At 35.0% G+C, this 20,909-nt stretch overlaps 4 protein-coding genes across 4 annotated transcripts; 2 read left to right on the top strand and 2 right to left on the bottom strand.

Annotated features, from left to right (window-relative positions):
* The first annotated feature begins 865 nt into the window (after positions 1-865).
* LOC109189601 (alcohol dehydrogenase-like 6) lies at positions 866-4,369 on the top strand. The gene is made up of 9 exons (XM_019340216.1): positions 866-1,117; positions 1,714-1,897; positions 2,004-2,326; positions 2,884-2,966; positions 3,068-3,143; positions 3,222-3,283; positions 3,455-3,550; positions 3,661-3,822; positions 4,122-4,369. The coding sequence occupies exons 1-9, from the start codon at positions 1,063-1,065 to the stop codon at positions 4,239-4,241; spliced, it is 1,161 nt and encodes a 386-aa protein (XP_019195761.1). The 5' UTR covers positions 866-1,062; the 3' UTR covers positions 4,242-4,369.
* Positions 4,370-5,414: 1,045 nt separating this feature from the next.
* On the top strand, positions 5,415-6,507 carry LOC109189648 (protein YLS9-like). The gene has a single exon (XM_019340264.1). It carries the CDS (start codon positions 5,707-5,709, stop codon positions 6,430-6,432), a length of 726 nt encoding a protein of 241 aa, XP_019195809.1. The 5' UTR covers positions 5,415-5,706; the 3' UTR covers positions 6,433-6,507.
* A 1,591-nt stretch (positions 6,508-8,098) lies between these two features.
* On the bottom strand, positions 8,099-13,669 carry LOC109189630 (phytochrome-associated serine/threonine-protein phosphatase). The gene is made up of 10 exons (XM_019340249.1): positions 13,299-13,669; positions 11,525-11,671; positions 11,374-11,441; positions 10,981-11,038; positions 9,919-10,029; positions 9,777-9,827; positions 9,257-9,400; positions 9,087-9,182; positions 8,921-8,992; positions 8,099-8,531 (listed from the first exon to the last, which is right to left on the bottom strand). Exons 1-10 carry the CDS (start codon positions 13,377-13,379, stop codon positions 8,448-8,450), a joined length of 912 nt encoding a protein of 303 aa, XP_019195794.1. The 5' UTR covers positions 13,380-13,669; the 3' UTR covers positions 8,099-8,447.
* A 3,464-nt stretch (positions 13,670-17,133) lies between these two features.
* Positions 17,134-19,300, bottom strand: LOC109189655 (UPF0426 protein At1g28150, chloroplastic). Its single transcript, XM_019340271.1, has 4 exons — positions 19,281-19,300; positions 19,146-19,245; positions 18,960-19,064; positions 17,134-17,566 (listed from the first exon to the last, which is right to left on the bottom strand). Exons 2-4 carry the CDS (start codon positions 19,191-19,193, stop codon positions 17,390-17,392), a joined length of 330 nt encoding a protein of 109 aa, XP_019195816.1. The 5' UTR covers positions 19,194-19,245; positions 19,281-19,300; the 3' UTR covers positions 17,134-17,389.
* Positions 19,301-20,909: the final 1,609 nt, after the last annotated feature.

The following is a 20,909-nucleotide window of genomic DNA, read 5'->3' on the forward strand; positions in this document are numbered from 1 at the left end:
TAATGGTGCTGGCACCCGACCCGGATCATAAACAGCACCTGACCCGACACCATATTTAACCCGACATCGTGTGGAATTCCAACAGGCAGAACTCCAACGGGCAGAACACCAACGGGTGGAAACATTATGGCCATTCATTGCATTGAAGGGAGAGAATTAAAGCTGAGCGCCTCATTCATGATTCTTCATGCTATTGCCGTTAGCCTCAGCTCCCCAATTATGACTCTTCATGTTGTTACCGTTAGGACTTAGCATAAATAAAACTCCCCTCAGCTAGCAAGGTGGAGGACACTGTACTTTCTATACTGAGACAAAAGGCAATACAACTATTGTCACTTTCTTATTCGTCACTTTACAATATATTTCCGGTAACATTATTACCGTCACTTCTTTTCCGCCGAATTTGATAGGGAATCTTCTTTTCCGACGGATTTTCACAAATCCGGTCAAGAAATGGGGAGATAAAAAAAAAGATAAAAAAGACTAAAATATTCCTATTATTTTAACTATTAAATTTAAAAAAGATGAAAAAGACTAAAATATTCCTATTATTTTAACTATTAAATTTTTTGTCGAAATTTGACTAGAGTGATCAAAATGTATAAAAATTGCATAACTAATGTATTAAATTAACACTTTTAAAAATCGATGAACTGCAATTAACAGAACCTCTATAGTCACATGACCAAAATTAAAAGTTACTCAAAAAATTGAGAGAGTTAGGTATGTATATAAAATAAAAAATTCAAAAAATCAAAATTGATGCCTCACCCTCAACGGTCGGGGGAAACCCTCCCGGGTGATGCCCTAATCGAATTGGGGGTTGGTTGGTTGGGTAGTCATACAAAACAAACCGCAAGTCCACCAACTACCACGATTTCAACCGCAGTCGCAAGTCCACCACCTACCCTAATAAATCTCAATTTCTTTAAAAAAAATCACAACATTGGAGGGTGCAGAGAGGAAAAAGGAAAGGGAAGGAAAGGAAATTGAGAAAACACACTGATTTTTGTGTTTTCATAACAGAAGAGAGAAAGTAGAAAGAATAACAATAATAATATAATGTCCCATTTCGATTCATCAACCAAACCTCAACCAGGTGTAATCACCTGCAAAGGTAGGTAATTAATACAGTAATTTACTTTTGCCTCTTCTTCTTCTTCTTCACTTTCCTTCCATCTATGTTGCATAAACAACCTAGGGCTAGGATCTTGTTTGTGCCTCCCCCATCAGATCATTTGTATTGTGGAAGTCAAGAATCTTTGTTGTTTGATTTATTATACTGCTTAGTGGTTACCTTTACTGTACTGTAGTAGATATTCAGTAATTGCGCTAATTAAATTGGATTTGTGGGACTCAATAATCTTGATTTAATTGCAACAACCGTCTGCTAATTGAGTTTGGTTTGTGATGGTAAGTAATCTCTCTCTCTCTTTTCTTTTTCTTTTTTTTTTTTTTAATTTGCAAGAACAGTTGAATTAAAAATGTTGGCTTATGCTTGAAACTATAAACAATATATGGGCAAATTATGCTATGGACCATGACCACATTGCATACATAAATGTTCATTTTTAATGAACTTTACTCAAAATTCATTTTCTGGTAGTATACCAAATAATGAATCTTTAGTACACAAAAAATGGACATTGAATGTATTAAAAATGAACCTTCACTATACTGAAAACGGATCTTAAATCATTGGTATATATGCAGCTGCAGTGGCATGGGGCCCAGGAGAGGCAATGGTGATTGAGGAGGTGGAGGTGAGTCCTCCTCAGCCTATGGAAATCAGGATTAAGGTTGTTTACACTTCCCTCTGTCGCAGTGATGTCACTGCCTGGCTCTCTCAGGCGCATCCGTCTATTTATCCTCGGATTTTTGGCCACGAAGCATCAGGGTTTGTATATATATTTCTCTTCCTTAAATAAATTCTTGGTTTGCTTGAATGAATGCTTGTACAAATTTATTTATTTATTTATACTGCTATTAAATAATGTTTTCAGGATTGTGGAGAGTGTCGGGCAAGGAGTGACAGAATTTGGTGAAGGGGACCGTGTGCTTACATTGTTTACTGGAGAGTGTATGAGATGCAAACATTGCATTTCCGGCAAAAGCAACATTTGTCAAGTTCTTGGATTGGAACACAAAGGAGTTATGCACAGTGACCAGAAGACACGCTTCTTTGTAAAAGGGAAACCTGTGTATCATTATTGTGCAGTTTCGAGTTTTAGTGAATATACGGTTGTACATTCTGGTTGTGCTGTCAAGGTTAATCCACTTGCTCCCTTAGACAAAATCTGCATCCTAAGTTGTGGTGCAGCCACAGGTAATTTCACTATCATAATCTCTTTGCATATGAATGAATTAGTCCACAAATTTATGTACAAGTAACTTCAAACACAAATGTTAAAGCAAAGCAAGTGGTACACACACATTAGACATGTATTAAAGTGAAAAAGAGTCTTCTTCTAGTGAACAGGTTAGTTAGTTTAGATCGTCAGAAGGCTACAAATGCTTACTACTATAAATTTGTTAGTAATGATCATCTCAAAATTGCTAACTATCCAATAATCATTGTTATGGCCCATATATTGCATACCACTTCCACAGATCCACTACAAGGGGTGCTGGATATGCAATTTTTGGATGATACGAAACTCAACCATATTGAATTGCAAACCCAACTTGAAATTTAAATAACATAAAAGTTTGTTTGTGTTTTCATAATGGCTTTTAGGTTATCCAATAATTTAACTTGAACATGTCTTCTAATGGAGAATTAAAAACATTTTGTGTAACTAAACAGGATTGTGAGTTGCAATTTTTTGTTACTAATCATCTCTTCCGTGGTCACTTAGCATAAAGTCTTGCTGTGATTATTAGGTCTTGGTGCTGCTTGGAAGGTTGCTAATGTTTCTCAAGGATCAAAAGTTGCTATTTTTGGTCTTGGAACTGTGGGACTTTCTGTGAGTTCTTTCAGTAACTTCTTCATGCCATATTAGTAGTAGTATTTACAGTTTTAACCTTTACTCGGCAGTGATACTTGATGGCGTTCTTCCATTAATAGGTTGCCCAAGGTGCTAAACTACGGGGAGCATCTCAAATAATTGGCGTGGACATTAATCCACACAAGAGAGACATAGGTATGGCTTATGAGATAGATACCATTCACTGATACGCGAAAAAAATGCTGCAAAGTTTGACTCTTGATTTGTTTATAGCCAAGGATTTTGGAGTAACGGATTTTTTGAACCCAAATGACTCTGATGAACCTATTCAACAGGTATTCTACTTCCATATTGGATTTGATTTGATATGTAGCAAAGAAGATCAGTTTAGCGTCACTTGTTATGTTATAATAAGCTCTCGTTAAGTTTGTCTCCCTTAATTAATGCAGATTATACTTTCTTTTCATCTTCCAGTAATGAATGCAAGATATTTGTTTCCTTTTCAGGTAATAAAACGTATGACTGATGGAGGGGCAGACTTCTCATTTGAATGTATAGGAGACACGGAAATGGTAACCACTGCTTTGCAGTCTTGTTGTGATGTAAGTTCCAGAATAATATCAGATTATGCACTCTTGACGACATTCACTGATAAATACTTTTCCTCCTATTCAATTCCCGCTCAAAGTTTCTTCCATTTTATCTCTCATAGGGATGGGGCTTGACGGTGACTCTTGGAGTGCCAAAGACAAAGCCAGAGATAAGTGGTCACTTTCGATTTTTTCTTATGGGCAGAAAATTAACAGGATCTCTTTTTGGTGGCTGGAAACCCAAGTCCGAGATTCCATCATTAGTTGACATGTACATGAACAAGGTTTGATTGATTGCCACCTTGCTTGCATTCTCAACTTGAACCGCTTCAATTATATGGACGGACTACTTGAAACCCGTTGGCTTTGGGTTAGATACAATGAAATGATACCCACATCAACCTGAAATTTCAAACTAGTTTATGAAAATAACTGTTAGAATCTGTTATTTTGATATGTGTAAATGGAACTAACATGCATGTGATATTGTTGTTGGAAGCTCTGGTTTACTAGATTGTTCATTGTTGTGTATGAACAAGTAATAATTGGTTTTATTTATGTATTTCTGTTTGGTGCCGTACAGGAAATCCAGATTGATGAGCTGATCACACACAATCTGCCATTTGAAGACATAAACAAAGCTTTTGATTTGATGATACAAGGAAAATGCTTGCGCTGCGTTATCTACATGCCCCCCAAGTAACTTTTGTTTTTTGTTTTCCCCCTATTTTCATAATGGGAATACGAAATTAGGGCTTGAATTGCTACATTTCATCTAAATGAGGTATTTGGTTGCAGATAAATGTCACAACTTTTCATACTTATTGGTTATCTTAGAATTGATGGACTCCACGCGAGTTAATCACTTAAAGCAACATTATTTTATTTAAGAAAAATAACGCTACTCATTTTGTTATATGAACTTTTATGAACTTATAGCCGATTTTAGTAATCTAAAGAAACTCGTATCTAGAGTTTATAGTTTGCTTAAAATAATAGCTTATTTTGAAATGCCCGCTATCACAGTCCCCAACTAACATTTCAAAATAAGCTCCCTTCTTTTTTATTTTTCTTTTTATCTTTATTAATTTACAAAAAATGACACAATCTACTATTCATTAATTAAAATCCTAATATCTTAATTTATGTCTTTTTACACTTATCAACGAATTCAACAATTAATTTTACTAAACACTTTAATTTTAATTAGATCATCCCCATTAGAAGGTTTCTCATACTTTTTGAGAAAATTTTTGCCGACATCAAAGAGAGAGAAGATAAAATGCCACCAGCAAATAATGAGATTTTTGCAAAAATGTGTGATCCACTTTGCCAATAATGTTTGCCTCTCTCGGTCTCTCTCACACGTGTTGCAGAAATGTGGGATCCATTTTGATTTTTTTTAAATCAGCTTTTATTGTTTTTTTTCTATCTTCCTTCCCATCTTCTTTTTTCTAATCACACTTACAAAAACTCATAAAAAATCACAACAAAAATCTCACTATTGAGCATGCTCTTAGTTTATTAGAGCTAACTTTTCAGCTTTCAGTTAGGTGTGGCCCAAACAGAGCTTGAGTAGTGTTGCCCCAAAGGAAGAAACTTTGTTTGACTTTGCACATGTGTGTAACAAACTAATGTGGCAAGAAACGAGAAGACAATTTAGGGAAGTAAGTGGGTAATATTAATGATGGATGTCATCCCTAAGCTAGGCAGTACGCAGTAGGCACTGACTACCAATGAGATAATGGAGCATATGCATGAGTCACCATTGATTAATTTGACAACAGAAAACAAGGCTACAAAGTTACGTCAACAAAGGCAAGTCAAATGAATACAAATTTAAAATGCATTAGAACAAAACAGTAGGGAAAAAATTTAGTGCAAGTCAATGGTGTATGTAATATATAGCTGACCAACCACTCAAGTTTTGCCTCATTATTAGGTGGAGAACCTATGAACTTTACCACCTAATATCTTCTCCAACGTAACAAAGCCATTGTTTGTACTCTAAGACAAATATATAGGTGAGGTAAGGTGCAAAAGGGAGGGAGGGAGGGAGCCCCCATTTCTTGTAGTGTACATTGCAGCAAAACAATTTGTCAGAAAACATACAAGTAGTAGTATCTCTAATTGCCTGCCAGTGTTAGTGGGGCGGGGCGGGAAGGAATATGAGTGAGCATCAGAGAATAAGAATTCACCCCGAGGTGGAAGCGCCTCCACCGCCTACTCGGCCTTTAGTCCCCCGAGGGTCCTTCCGGTCGGAAAAGGGCGACCCATCTACTCAAGCATGGCAGCCCCAAAAGAGCAAAAGAAGCTGTTGTTGCAAGTGCATGTGGTGGACAGTTAGTGTGATTGTTGTCCTCTTCATCATTATAGCCGCGTGTGCCGGCATTCTCTACCTCATATTCCAACCTAAGATCCCAAAGTACTCGGTGGATAACCTTAGGATATCAGATTTGAGGGTGAACCCTCTGGACCTGAGCCTCTACGCGAAGTTCAACGTCAAAATCACAGCCCAAAATCCCAACAAGAAAATCGGGATATACTACGAGAGAGGGAGCCGGTTGAGCGTGTGGTACAAGACCACAAAGCTGTGCCAGGGATCACTGCCGGAACTGTACCAAGGTCACCAGAACACGACGGTGCTAGAGGTGGCCCTGTCGGGGCAGTCACAGTATGGTAACACCTTGCTGTCTGCACTGCAAGAAGCACAACAAACTGGAAGAGTTCCTTTAGACCTGAAGATTGATATGCCGGTAAGAATCAAGGTAGGGAGGTTGAAGTTGATGAAGGTTGGGATATTAGGAGACTGCATGCTCATTGTTAATAGCTTATCTACTAATAGTCTCATTAGCATTAAGGCCAGCACTTGTAAGTTTAAGCTTAAGCCTTAGTTAAAACATGTATACTGTTGTTGTTTTTAATATCATTATATTATTGTGGGTGTGGTGTTTTCAATAATCAATTGGAAGAATACTATTCTTTGATGAGTTTATTTTGCACTCTATCTCATAATCTCCACCTTTTCCATTATTATCATTGAAAATCTGGAAAGTTGACTGTGGGATTAGGCGCAGGTTCTCCAGGGGGTTGGGTTCATACTGAGTAAAGGGGTAAAGACATAACATAGCTACAAGTAGTAGGTAAACTTAAATACTGATGATATATACTGCCCAAAAAGCCATCAATTCAAGGTCGAGAAAAAAAAAAAAAAAAAAAAAAAAAAGCAAAGATTGAGTGTATACATACGGTGGTTTTGTTTTGTTTTACCGAACTTTTTGGGCTCACACCGTCTTGGGTCGGCGACGAGCAAAGTCCTGTCGTAACGAACAAGGATGTCCTTCTTCGATTTGCCCTAGCAGCAGGATGGGTTCAAAGGCCTTGTACCGGAGAATCTCTGGCTGGATGGGCACTCCATTATATTCATGATTCATCTTGATCAACCCCCGCCCTCGCTTGCAGTGAGTCACCGCCACCGCCGTTTTCTTCCGTCCGAAACACTGATCGAACCGATTCCACAGCTGCCGTCGCCATGCGACAAATGAGAGTGAACGACGGGAAAAGGAAGGAGTATAAGAGAGATGGTTAGGAACTTCGTATTAGGTGTACGTTTATCAATTGGGCTTCACTGGAAATCACCAATTATTATCAATCATTATACCGTGCAAGAGACGTTATGGGGAAAGAATTGGGTTTTAAACTCCGTCGTTACTCGTTAGCCACCCGGGACCGCCACCAAAGCTTGGCATCGCTAGTTAGAAATATAGTTGCGATCATGACTTTCTCGCCATCAGCCACTTTGGCAGCTTTAAAATACTCGTCCATGTCCCACAATAAGCTTTCCAACTTCTTGGCATTCCGAGCTCCACCAAAGGTCTTAGGCTCATGTGTCTTGATCTTTAACAAGCTGGAATCCACAGTAGCTCGGGGCTCGTTATCCACATTTACTTCGGCTTGAGCATTGTCAAAGTCGCTCTTGACCTAAAGCCGGTTAATATGCCCACACAACGACAACACCTTCTTACGCAGTCATTTCACCTCAGTTGTGAGACCTTCCATCTCTGACTCAGTATCCTCTTCCCCTTGGGACATACTACGTGTGTCCTCTGCAGGGCCATTCGAACTAACCGAGTCAATAACCTATCCTGGTCACCTTGCTCATTTCCGCCATGGTTCACGCAACAAACGCTAACCTAGTTTGCATTGGATAGATCTCGAAAAAATACGCGATTTAAAAAAAAATTATCCAAAACGAGTCAAAAGTTAGCTTTTTCAAGGTTTCTACAATTTGCAACTAATAAAATTTAAAAGTTAGTTTTTCAAAGTTTCTACAATTTGCATTTGCAACTGCAACTCATCCTCACCCTCACCCTCATTTTCCATTTAATGCCAAAAATTAGTCCGTCAATTTACACGTCTGGGAATCATAACATCTACAGATTGTGACTGAACCAAAACAAAGTTTCCTAACTTTATGAATTGATTTACACCCATAGTAATAACGTCCGAATCCGACATCGAAAATTGGCAATTCCCTTATGAAAATCAGTATCAGTATTTAACAACAAAATTCAAGTGTCAGAAAATGGCGGCCAAATAATTCTTTTAAGAGCGTTTAATCCAAATCATCCGAATCAACCGGTCCGTTGAGTATAAAAATAGAACACAGTATAAAATAATTATGAAACATCTCATCTTAGATACACAGCACAAACTATTCAAAAATCAATAAGAGTAGCAGGTTGTTGAGCACAAACAATGAGCTAGCTAGGGTGGGTGGGTATCTTGTTAGAACAGCAAGCAAGCCACGTATTCCGAGCAAACAATTTTCCCACCCATGAGGGGAAGCATCAAGTTCGGAGATTGTATTGCAGTCAATAACAATAGGCAAGCATGTCTGTCAACTCGATCATAAGAAATAAGGAACTCCTGTTCTGGGTCCTCTCATCTGGTTGTTTTCTTCAGTTTCAGTAAAGAACTTCACCTCTCTCTCCTGTGACACACACAATATGCAAACATTACAACTTGGGAGGAAAACAATATCCAAATTACATAGATAGAGAAAACGTAGCAAATAAATGAGTTCTCCCAGAATTTCTAATAATTAATAAAATGTGCAATGCATTTATTATGTCCTCCAATTGTCACTCTGCTGTCACTTTCCAACCATTTAACCTAGATATGAATCTTTTGAGGAAGCCAGTAGGTAAATGAACCACATATTGTCCCCCATGCCTTCTTAAATATGCACCACGATGTTATGCTCATAAGAAAATAACTCAAATGCAGCTGTTAGCTGTATATAATAAGTTATACACATCAACATAGAAACTAAAAGAGATAGATGCTAAGTAGTTCACTCATGTAACAGGGCATATGTACCATATTCTCATTGAAGCTCAATATGGAAGCTACATTCCCACACCGATAGCAATAGTTAGGTGCAGACCAGACCTGCAGGGAACAATGACCAAATTCAAATATCAATATATCATGCCAACAAAGAGTGAGCACAAAATCAAGCTAACCAAAGTTACAAATAGCTTACAGTCACAAGTCCTTTATCTTGAAACATGTACTTAAGGCCTTCCTGGACAAGCTGGTGGGCCCGACAAACGAGATCCAGTTTGTTGATGTGATTAAACTGCCCAAATAGAACTGTATTAATGGTGGAAACAAGATAAGTAACAAATTTTACATATCATAACCTTCATGTACCTCGGATGTAACCCTTGAACCAAACAGCCACCCTGCTCCTCGAGGACTGACAGCCCATGTTTCAATATCTTCAGGGTCACTCCACATGAGGTCACAGAAGGGCCCTTCATGGGGTATTTCACAATTGCGCTCGATGACCCTGATCTGCAATAGCAGATATAAACTCTTTAAAGGAAGAAAGAATTGAACATTGAATGTTTAACCAAGAACTACTCCAGGTGGATCATTGTGTGACAAAGAAACAAAGATCTAAAAGGAAAAGCATATAATCTTTCTTGAAGTCAAAGTCAATTTTAAAATTCAATTATGCTAATAAATGTGCAAATCTTCAGCCTTCATTCCCTTCAACAGACAAGAGAGCAAGCATGTATTCTTCATGGTTCAATGGATAATATGTAAAGCAATGGATCCAACCCATTCAAAATTCAGCTACAAGGAACAGGTGCATGAACAAATTCAAGAAGTCATTCATAACGAAGAAGCATAATGTAGGGTCATCAATGTCTAAGATGAAATGTACCTGATCAACAGTTCTGACATCCGGAGAAAGGCCACCATGAACACATAGGACCTGGCAACAATGAGAGGCAGCCTTAGTATAGAGGTACCGAAAGCAATTACTATTGTAACAAAGAAATTGATGGGGGGTAGAGACAACATACCGTTCCATCTATAATTGCTGATAGAGTTAGATAGTCAAAAACATCTGTGCAGTACCGCCAAGCGTTGGCATTTCCATACTTCCTTTGGCATTCATCATAGAAACCATACACCTATTTTAATGGAAAGAAAAGTAAAAGATAATGCTCATTAGACACTAGAAACTCAGGAAGGTTTCCTTTCTATTGTGTAAATACATCCTATTATGAGAGAAAACAGGTAAATATATTAATATAACACCAATCAAGCACTAAATGATAAAGAGGCAAAGTTATGGCAAAGTAGATTAAAATGCCTTCTTATTTAGTACCTATGACTTGCTGGAAGTCCTGAACACTATGATAAGTGGATAATAGTACTCTCATATTAGTAAAAAAAAAAAAAAAAAAAAGTAAAAACAACTAGGTTATTTTACTCAAAATCTAAATCATACAAGACAGCAATGTTCCAGCCAGCCTGGCTACTCTCTTCACTCCAAAAATAACCTGGAGAAGCATAATGTGCATTAAGCAAAGCTGTAAAACAATGTCAAATTTCACTGTGATTCAGCAAGGCATAAAACAAGGATATGTATTTGATTCTATCAAAGACAAACTAACCAATCAAGCCATCCCTGAATGGTACAGCAATCACTAATGTTAATCACAGCAAATTTTGGTTGCAAATAGAAGATATTAAAGGAAGATGATACTTGGATTGAAGCCACTAAGAGTGCTTCATAGAATTGAATGGAAAGATACAATTCATGGACAGCTGATCCCAAATTCCCAACTAAATTGGAAGAAAGCTTAATTGAGTTTTCTTCCATTTATTTCTATATATACTACCCTAGAGTAAATAAACTATTAAAAGATGTAGGATTTCCTGCTCTAGGTCTAGTATTGCAATTAAAAATAATTAAAATAACAAAACAAAAAATGAGCACAACCTCATTGCGTCTCTGAAAAACAGAAGAGATTGTTTGGTATTATCTGATTGATGGGGTACAAACTTCAAAGCACAACCCACATTTCACAGAGTTAGCTATCCTGAAACCAGAACTGAATAAGTTAAATTTCCATTACCTGTGTTAGTTGCCTGCTTTCATGATTTCCACGTAAAAGAGTAATATTAGCTGGATACCTGGAAGCAAATAAAATGAGGAAAATACTGAGTAGCATATAGGTTTGAACAACTATGCCAAATAGGAAGCATAGCAAAACAGCTATAAAGGTCAATGGCACTTGTAATCCCAACTAATGATATTGCAATTTAACAACAAACTCAGGAAGACCTCTACTTAAGTTTGGTCACATTTCAAGCCAAGACTTCTTTGAAATATATTACAATAAAAATTAATTTCATTTTCTAAAAAAGTCAGTCCAAGCAAACAGTACATTGATACAAGGGAGAATGTGCGCACCAGCATACATGCCATGAGATAAAATTTTACAGTCATAACCTTCTACTAATATTACCTTGCCTTAAGGAGCAAAAGAATCGTGAAAACTTCTAGACTATTATATCCACGATCAACAAAATCACCCTGCCAAGAAGAAGAAATTAAAGATAATTTCTAACACTAGTACACTATCATAGTTTTCTTAAGAATGAGGACGTAAAACTTACCATGAAAATATAATTCGTTTCTGGTACATGACCTCCTGTCTGGAAAAGTTTCATTAAATCATGAAACTGGCCATGTATGTCCCCACAAACTGTAACTGGACTATTAACAGGCTGCACATTTGACTCCTCAATTAGGATCTCTTTCACCTGAAAAGGTAATTTTGTGTGTATAGTGCAATGAAGTTGCGCAAACCCAAAACAAATGCTGAGCATGAAGCACTTTGTTCATTTGTTGTTACAAAAACAATAGAAATCCCTAAAATGACTTCATTCTAGAATAGGTGCAAAAGACATACTAAATGCCAAACCAATAACCCGTGACATCTACAAGGTAGAGCCCAGCAACAGGCCAAGATATCGATGACATAATTAATGACTTGACACAGAGTCCAGTATAGCACAACTAATGCCACCTTACTAACAGCCCAAATCTTCCTGCCACTGTGCTACATATTCAGTTCAGAAACATGAAAGAAATGTAACATTTTCTCAGTCAAAAATCTCCATAAATAAAATTTCTGTAAGCCAATAATGTCTCAATTAGAAATTAAAAATATTTTCAGAAATTGTGTCACATTGCAGAAAAGCTTGAAAAGGGATGGCAGGAAATCCTAAGGTTCATACTAGAGTGTTCCACAAATAAAATAGAGTGGCTTGAACTGAAAACCAAGTTCAGGCTGCTTGCACCATTTTTTCCAGGCTTGTAAAAATCCATTCCATTAGTTCTTATAGCCACTTCTAGCAACTTTAATTATATGGATTTAGAAGGACTATGTATGAATTATGATCCAATTCTTTATGCATGGGCAGATTTAAAGAAAGATCAAGTGGGGGCACTTACCCCACTAAACATTGGAAAAATAATACAGAGTATAATGTTAACAACACTATTATGTTATTCTTTATAGTAATTGCTCCCATTCAAATTTAGACAAGTATTTATATTTATAAATCCACCCCCACTAGTTTGAAATCCTAGGTACCAGAAAACCTGGAATTGTAGGTTATATTAACTAGTTTCATTTCATTTTGCTTGAAACCGGAGGCAAATTATGCTTTTCAGAGGTCCTAGTCTTGGCAAGAATTGATCTAGTGATATACCAATTTTCATATACTGCAGGTTGTCCAGATCATGGTTAAGAAAAGCCTAGCTAAACCCTAGAATGCAAAAATAAATTCTGGCAAATAATTTAGAACATAAATTGGTTAAGATTGAAAAGTTGTGTGGAATTTAACACAATCGGGCTCTTAGAACTTCCAAAGAAGAGCCTGGAGCATCATTTTCTAGAAAGGGAGGGATCCTAGGGCATCCAAAGTAATCAAGAACATACTTCACAAGTCTGCAGCATATTCAACTACTCACTATCTAATACTTGCAAATATTAGACAACAAATCCAATTCAAAAAGAAAAATCATTAAACCATGAACTCCCATCTTGAAGCACATCCTTCTAACACCATAAATCGTCTTTCAACCTATGAATACATTAGTGAAAGTAATTCTTTCATCTTGTGGTACCAAGGAATCTCAAGAAATCTGTTCTGTAGTCTAATTTCAGTACCATGTACCCGAAATATAAATCCCAAAAAAAAATATTTAAAACAAATCCAATGGAAACTGCATAATATTTTATTTTCCTGTCTGGTTAGCTGCTGCCTCAAACCACCAGTCACATTCCAAGTATCATATTGGCAGAAAACATAAATTCAATGAAAAGAAACCCTAATCGATTGATGAAATACAAAAACAAAAACAAAAAAAAAAAAAACATACATATTCGCATAGAAGCTGAAGCTCGTCCTCGGCTAAGTGCTGACCCTCTTTCACCTTCGCTATCCATTGGTCCAAATCCATTTTACCAGAATTTATCGTACCTCTTCTTCAATCCCTATCAGCTCACTTCAGGAGTCAATTGATCGCCAGTCACTATTTCCGTCTTCTGTAGATCAGAAGCCCAAGTTGCAGGAAGCGAAAGGAGAGAGCAGAGACAATAGTACTTGAGCTTGTAGATTCCTTGAATTTTTGAAACCCTGGCTGGCTCGCCCTGTGTCTCTCTTCCTCTCCCTCCCCCTCTGGCCCTCTCACTTCTTCAGATGCAACTCTCGTTTCTTACTTAGACCCCCATGCTTTTCAAAAACATTTATTTGTTCCCTTCAAATTTGAGATATTACTGCACTTTACCACATATCACCTATCACTAATAATCTAAATTTGATAACATATTAATTTTGATTAAGAGTTAATTCCAGCAATGGTCCTCCGACTATAGTGATTTTCCAAAATTAGTCCCCGACTTTTAATTTGGACACTTTAGGTCCCTTGATTTTCAATTTCTTTTCAATTGAGGTCCCTTCATTAGAATACGGTTCATTAGACTTTAAATGAAGGGGTAAACTCGTCCTTTCATCTGCCTATGTATTATTCTTCGTATTTCGCTGTTATACCTTGTAAACATCTCAATAATAGAGGAACGCACACACGAGTAGTCAGCAAATGGGGAACGACGAGGAACATTTTAGGGTTTCGACTAAGATTATCTTCATATATATCGCGTATACAATGGAGAAATACTAACAATAATACATAGGCAGGTGAAATGATGAATTTACCCCTTCATTTAAAATTCAATTAACCGTATTCTGACGAAAGGACCTCAATTGGAAAGAAATTGAAAGTCAAAGGACCTAAAGTGTCCAAATTAAAAGTCAATGACTAATTTTGAAAAATCAATATAGTCGGAGGACCATTGCTGGAATTAACTCTTTTGATTAATTTAAAATCAAGTTATTTATTGTACTCAAAGTCTCAAAATGAAAGGAAACAAAAAAGTGTTTTTTTAAAAAAAAATGTGAACATTACTAAGCAGACTTTGTTTATTGACCTTTTGATTTTGAGCATGGATAACTTAGTTCAGGTTATCTTTTTGTGGTCATTTCGTGGAGATTTGTTGGTTCTCTTTCTCATGTTGAGAACGAAACAATTATTCATACGAGTTAAGAATACGTGAACGGACAACTCAGTTGGTTCCTATATAATTGTAATGTGGAGATACGCCTAAAAATCATAAAATGTGATGGACTCCTCGTGAACATCATGCAGTAGTCTTCTCATTTATACTCTATACTATAATTAAAAACAAAATCCAATTTGCTTGATTTCCCGTCCAAACAATAGTAAATAGTAAAGGTAAATTAAAAAACGAACGAAAATTAAAAAAATGAACATAAATATTTCACAATAATATTATACATCATCAAATAAAAATGGAACAGAAATTAGATAAAATGAAAAAGAAAATGAATATTAATAATTGACTGAAAATTAAAAATGGAAAAAAGAACAGAAATTAGGTTAATTGGAAAAGGAAATAAATATTAATAATCTATACTATAATTAAAAACAAAATCCAATTTACTTGATTTCCCGCCCAAAGAATAGTAAATAGTAAATGTAAATTAAAAAATGAACATAAATATTTCACAATAATATTCTACATCATCAAATAAAAATGAAACGAAAATTATGTGAATTGGAAAAGAAAATGAATATTAATAATTGACTAAAAATAAAAAATTGAAAAAAAAAAGAAAAATTATGTTAATTGAAAAAGGAAATAAATATTAATAATTGGCTGGGAAAAAAAACTATTCATAAGTGACTAAAGTGGAAAATAAAATGGTCAGATCATTATTTTTTAATTTTTCACAATAATATTACATAGTAGAATAAATCAAATCACAATTATCTCATAAATTTTTCACAATTTTAAATAATGGAACGGAAATTAATAATATAACGAAAATATTTCAATAATAATATTCTACATCAACAAGTAAAGGTAAATTAAAAATAAAAAAATATATTTCAATAATAATATTCTACATCATCAATAGTAAATGCATACTTTGAACAATTGTAAAGGTAAATTAAAAATGGAACGAAAATTAAAAATGAAACGTAAATATTTCAATAATAATATTTTACATCATCATCAATTAAAAATGGAATGAAAATTAGGTAAAAATATCATTGCATCTGATTTCTAATAGACTCATTGACTGCAAATAATAATAACAAAAAAAAAAGAATAATTGGTTAAAAATGAATTTGATATTACTAATGGACTGAAAATATAAAATGAAATGAATATTTATAATTGACTACAAATAAAAAATGATCCATAATTGACTAAAATGAAAATAGAAATTGTGAGATTATTGAATTTTAATTACAAATGGAAGGAAATAGTATATGCATATTTTAAACAATAGTAAATGTAAATTAAAAATAGAACGGAAATATTTTAATAATAATATTCTACATCATCAATTAAAAATGAAACAGAAATTAGGTAAAAATACCACTGCATTTGATATTTTAATTGACTAATTGACTGAAAATAACAAAGAATAATTGGCTGAAAATGAATATGATATTACTAATTGACTGAAAATATAAAAAGGATCACTAATTGACTGATATTTTACGATTATATATTTTCACCCAAGTCACTCATCCTGATTGACTGAAGATGTTAGCTCTAGACGAGGATGAACAAGATTGTGTTACTACTACCAATGTCGTCTACAATGAGGTTTCAATAATGTGTAAATACAATTGGTGATTTTATATATATTTTTTTTAAATGGCAAAATTGCTATATATCTAGACAAAAAATATATTTTCCATACAAACGAATTAGGATAACAATTCATTCCTATAATTGAGTTGCTAAAGAACGAGCATGTTTGCCTATTTTATAAAAATACTAAACAATGATAAATAAAATTTTCAAAGTTACAGCACCGCATGCATATATCTACACATTAGGTATTAATTTGAAAAATTATTTGCTCAAAATCAAGCAATGATAACATCAAAACATATAAAGTATCCAAACCACATCTTCAATTGTACTATATAATATTTGATGTTATAATTTAAATAATTATATATTGATACAAATATTCTTAATATATTACAACAAATCCATTCTGTGCATCGCACGAGTAAAAATATTTAGTTTCACTTAATAGCAACTGAGTCACCATCATTTATCTCTCTAATATCCTATTAAGCTAGAGACGAAGGTATTTTACTTTTTGAAATACATATATATTTTAGGGTTTTTGACAGATATGATCTAAAATGGAGGAGAAGAGACCAAAATATGACACTTTTAAAAGTTGTACAATATAGGAAAAAACTCATTTAGAACTTGAGTTTCTTGTTTGAAACACAAGTCACAAATGAGTTTCTAAAAAATTCAAAATAATTTTTTTGCTAAAAGTACAAGAAACGCATGTAGAACATGCATTTTTTGTATAAATACGAGAAACGCATGTCAATCATCGTTTCTCGTATTATACAGGACATGCATTTCTTGTATTTTAGCGGGAAAAAAGTTATTTTGACATTCTTAAAAATTCATTTTTGACAAGAAACACATGTTCCAAATAAATTTTTCCCAATATTATACATTTAAAAAAAACTTCCTATTTTTGTCAAAAAGTTGCCCATTTCAATCATTGATCCTTACATTTTAGATGATTTGTGCCGAAGAATTCTTCCATAAGTGTGAGCGGGCCTGGGGACTAATGTGCAAAGATTTTGGCAAATCTAGAGCAGAAACTTGATGAAGGCATCAAAACTAGGATGCACAAAGTTGTGTCATCTCTGAAATCTATGCTCTGAAGTGGAAAACCGTACCAGATATTTTCACACAATTTACATACTGCTTAAGTGAGGAGAAATGCAGTAATGTTGATGGCTGTAAATCTGATGCAGTAATCTCTAACACAACATACCAAAAACATGTACCCTTTACATTATAAGAGGTTTATTATTCGTAAATTGGAATAAAATCATTCAATCTCTATCTGTTGTGGGGTTTCTTCTGATTCGATTTCAGTGGCCTGAATTTCTTCAGCTGTAATTCCCGAAGCCTCCACAGTTTTAGTAACCCATTCCTTGAGAGGATCTTCATTTAGATCAAGTCTTAAAAGACCTGCAAAAACCCCTCCCATGAAGGCTATGGGCTCCTGGAAAGAAAGAGAAACTTGATATCAGATAACCAGCTCTGCACAAAATTTAAAAACTAGAGAGAGAGAGAGTGAGTTGTTTCAAGCAAATTCAAAATAGTCTCCATACACCATGAACCCAACTTCTAACAATTCACCATGAGAGACATGAAACCTAATTATTTGAGAACCACACTTAGCAATATTTATTCATGGGAACTGAACCTATTGACCTATTATAAGCACACTGAGAAAAATGAAACTTCTTTATTCAGTAAATTTTCTTTCTTATAAATCATAAAAAGCTTTAGCTTAATCATGATTTCATTTCAAATGTTTATTAATGATGAATTCAGTGATGAATGTTAAATTTAAATGTTTTTGTGAGCAGCAATATTTTCCAGTTAAAAATATGTGAATCAAACAAGTCAAACCCATAGAACAAATTTGGTAAACCGAGGCAAAAGTAAGTTTAAAAAATAAATGATTGTTGTATCTGTAAGTCAAAATTTGCAGGCAAACCAACCCAGCATATAGCCACTTGCCCACTTCTGATGGCACAACCTGAACCTCTTATTCTAGCAATCAGATCTTAATCTATCAGGTGCTTGCTCGATGTTTTCCTTATTTTAGTTCTCAAAAGCATTATTCCACTAATTCCTTGCAGCAGTGGAGAATGGCCCTAAGCTGCAGGACACTTGATATGAACCACATAAATAGGTAGAGATTATAATTTTATTTTACTTTTTCAGCGATGACCTAGTCACCTCACTCATCCAGAGAAATATCCATGTAATCGAAGATCTTAGGAGTGTTTTCAAGACTCAATGGGTTTATACCCTCTCCAAGTAAAATTTTGAATTTTGCCTAAAGCTAAGCATTGACTAACCCGTTCGATCTCCTTACCTGCTAGGGGTCCACCATTGGGGGAAGGATTCTTTTGTTAGTTAAGCTGAGTTTTAAATTTTACAAAGAATTGAATTTTTGTTACACATGGAAGATCCTTCCTAAGGCAAAGGACAACTGTCTTTCTGTGTTGATGGAGAAATAGGGAAGAACTTATCTTTCCATTTGCCTCAATCCCCACGCACACTAAGAATGAAAGGCTTTTATTTTATGCCCCTTTCCTATCTAAACTCTCTACCTCAATCACCACTCAATACATGAAGTACATACAATTGGCCAGCTCTACTGAATAGCTTCCTTCATACAAACAACCAACTCATATACAAAGATAAACAATTGGGCATTCAAAATGATGATAGATCTACAAGAACTAGAAACAAACAACATCTGTCTGTTAAATTCTATGAGAAAAAAAAAAAAAAAAAAAAAAAAAAAAAACACAAACAATTAAATGGAAACCCATTTTAGGTACAGAGTAAAAACTAACAGACAAAGAATTAGAAAGTACCTTTAGAGCTTCTTTGAGAATAGGTTGTTCCTGGATTGGGTTGAAGAAACAAGCTTTAACCCCAACTGAGTTCTTACCCGATTTCCAATTCCAGCGACGATTTGGCTGAGAATGATATGGTGACACACAAACAAAAAGGTCAAAACCTAAATAAGGATGAGAGAATAAAGGAACTGAGTGACTCACATTCGCTACAATCAACGGTGATGAAACACAACCGAGTACGATAGACATGATGGAAATGGAGATTCAATCAGATTCTTCTTTCACCTCCTTTCTTTTGTTACCGCTATCATTTACACGTAAACCGTCATATTATTATTATTGTCGGTATGGCAAAATTGTAAAACTTCTACTCACTCTCTACCTAACTCTTTTTGTAATGTTGTGATTCATCTTTTATATTTCTCCTCGAATCAACCAAAACCATCAAAACGATTCAACACAGCCAACCCAAATGGCCAAATGTAAGTAACAATCCCATCAAAAAAGGACGCTTGCTTGCGTTGTGAGTTGTGACCCTCATAATCATTGCATTATGCTATTGTTATCAGTATACTACTAGATTTATGATAACTTAAATACTTAATTAATTGTTAATTACATCAGTTTTTGTTGTGAATAATAAAGCAAATATCAATTTTGGTTCCACGAGAATTAGCAAAATGACAATTTTAGTCTAAATGTTTAATTTCTACCAATTTTCATCCACGAGACCATGACTATTCTTGAGTTAATACCTAAAATGGTCCCTCGACTATGTCATAATTACTAATTTGGTCATCAACTACCATTCTTATCCAATTAAGTCTTCAACTATGTAACTTTTACTCAATTAAGTCCTCAACTATACAATTCTTACCCAATTTAGTCTTCAACTATACAATTCTTACCCAATTTAGTCATCTGTATTAATTTGACTGTTTGTTGACTGTCAAAAGTCGGGAAAAAATTATAATTTTACAAGATTTCTCCTTCCTCTCCATTTAGCAGCGCCAAACCATGCAGCAATACACTCCGATCAGATTTCGATCGTCAAAAAATCGTTGGAAATCAAATTCATGGGCTATCCGATGCATAACTACTACTTCGATACTGACAGGTTTAGAACCCAACCGGAGCTTATTGCTACATGGTTTGGCGCTGCTAAATGAGGAGGAAGGAGAAAACTTGAAAAATTACAACTTTATTTCCACTTTTGACAGTTAACAAACAGTCAAATTGACAAAGGACTAAATTGGATAAAAAATGTATAGTTGAGGACTTAATTGGGTAAGAATGATAGTCGAGGACCAAATTGGTAATTACGACATAATCGAGGGACTATTTTGGGTATTAACTCACTATTCTTTTACTACCAATTCTCATCTACCACTATTATATATGCCAAAATTCATTAGGCCCATCATCCATTTGTTTAAGACATGCCGAAATATGCCCGCATGGGTAGCTCAACTGGTCATAGAGGTGAAACTTTGAAAGAATGACCAGGGATTGAGTCTCACTAGCGGCATTGTGGGAGCAACCTCTCAAAGTGAGGGGGCTCCTTGTGCACAGTGAGCACCGGTCTAGCCTCTATGGTTCATGTTCAGTTGAGTCACCATGATTTACATCCTCCCAAATGCTCTGTCAGGCCGGGCTATTTTTGTTCTTTCCAAATTAAGATCATAATTTGAGCATAAATAAAGAAATTTAAGTCATAAAATCGATCTCAATTTACATTTTTCCTCCTCAAATTAAGGTAGGATGAGGAGTCTTAGAATTCAAATATCTTTATTCATGCTCAAATTGAGATATTAAATTGAAAAGGACAAAAAATACCCTTAACATTTTAGATTTTAACACTAAAGCAATAGTTGTGGATGAAATTAGTAAGAATTAAACATATGGACTAAAAATGTCATTTTGTTAATACTCTTGGACCAAAATTGGTATTTACTCTAAATAATA

Source organism: Ipomoea nil, unplaced genomic scaffold, assembly GCF_001879475.1.
Source record: "Ipomoea nil cultivar Tokyo-kokei standard unplaced genomic scaffold, Asagao_1.1 scaffold0202, whole genome shotgun sequence".
NCBI lineage: Eukaryota > Viridiplantae > Streptophyta > Magnoliopsida > Solanales > Convolvulaceae > Ipomoea > Ipomoea nil.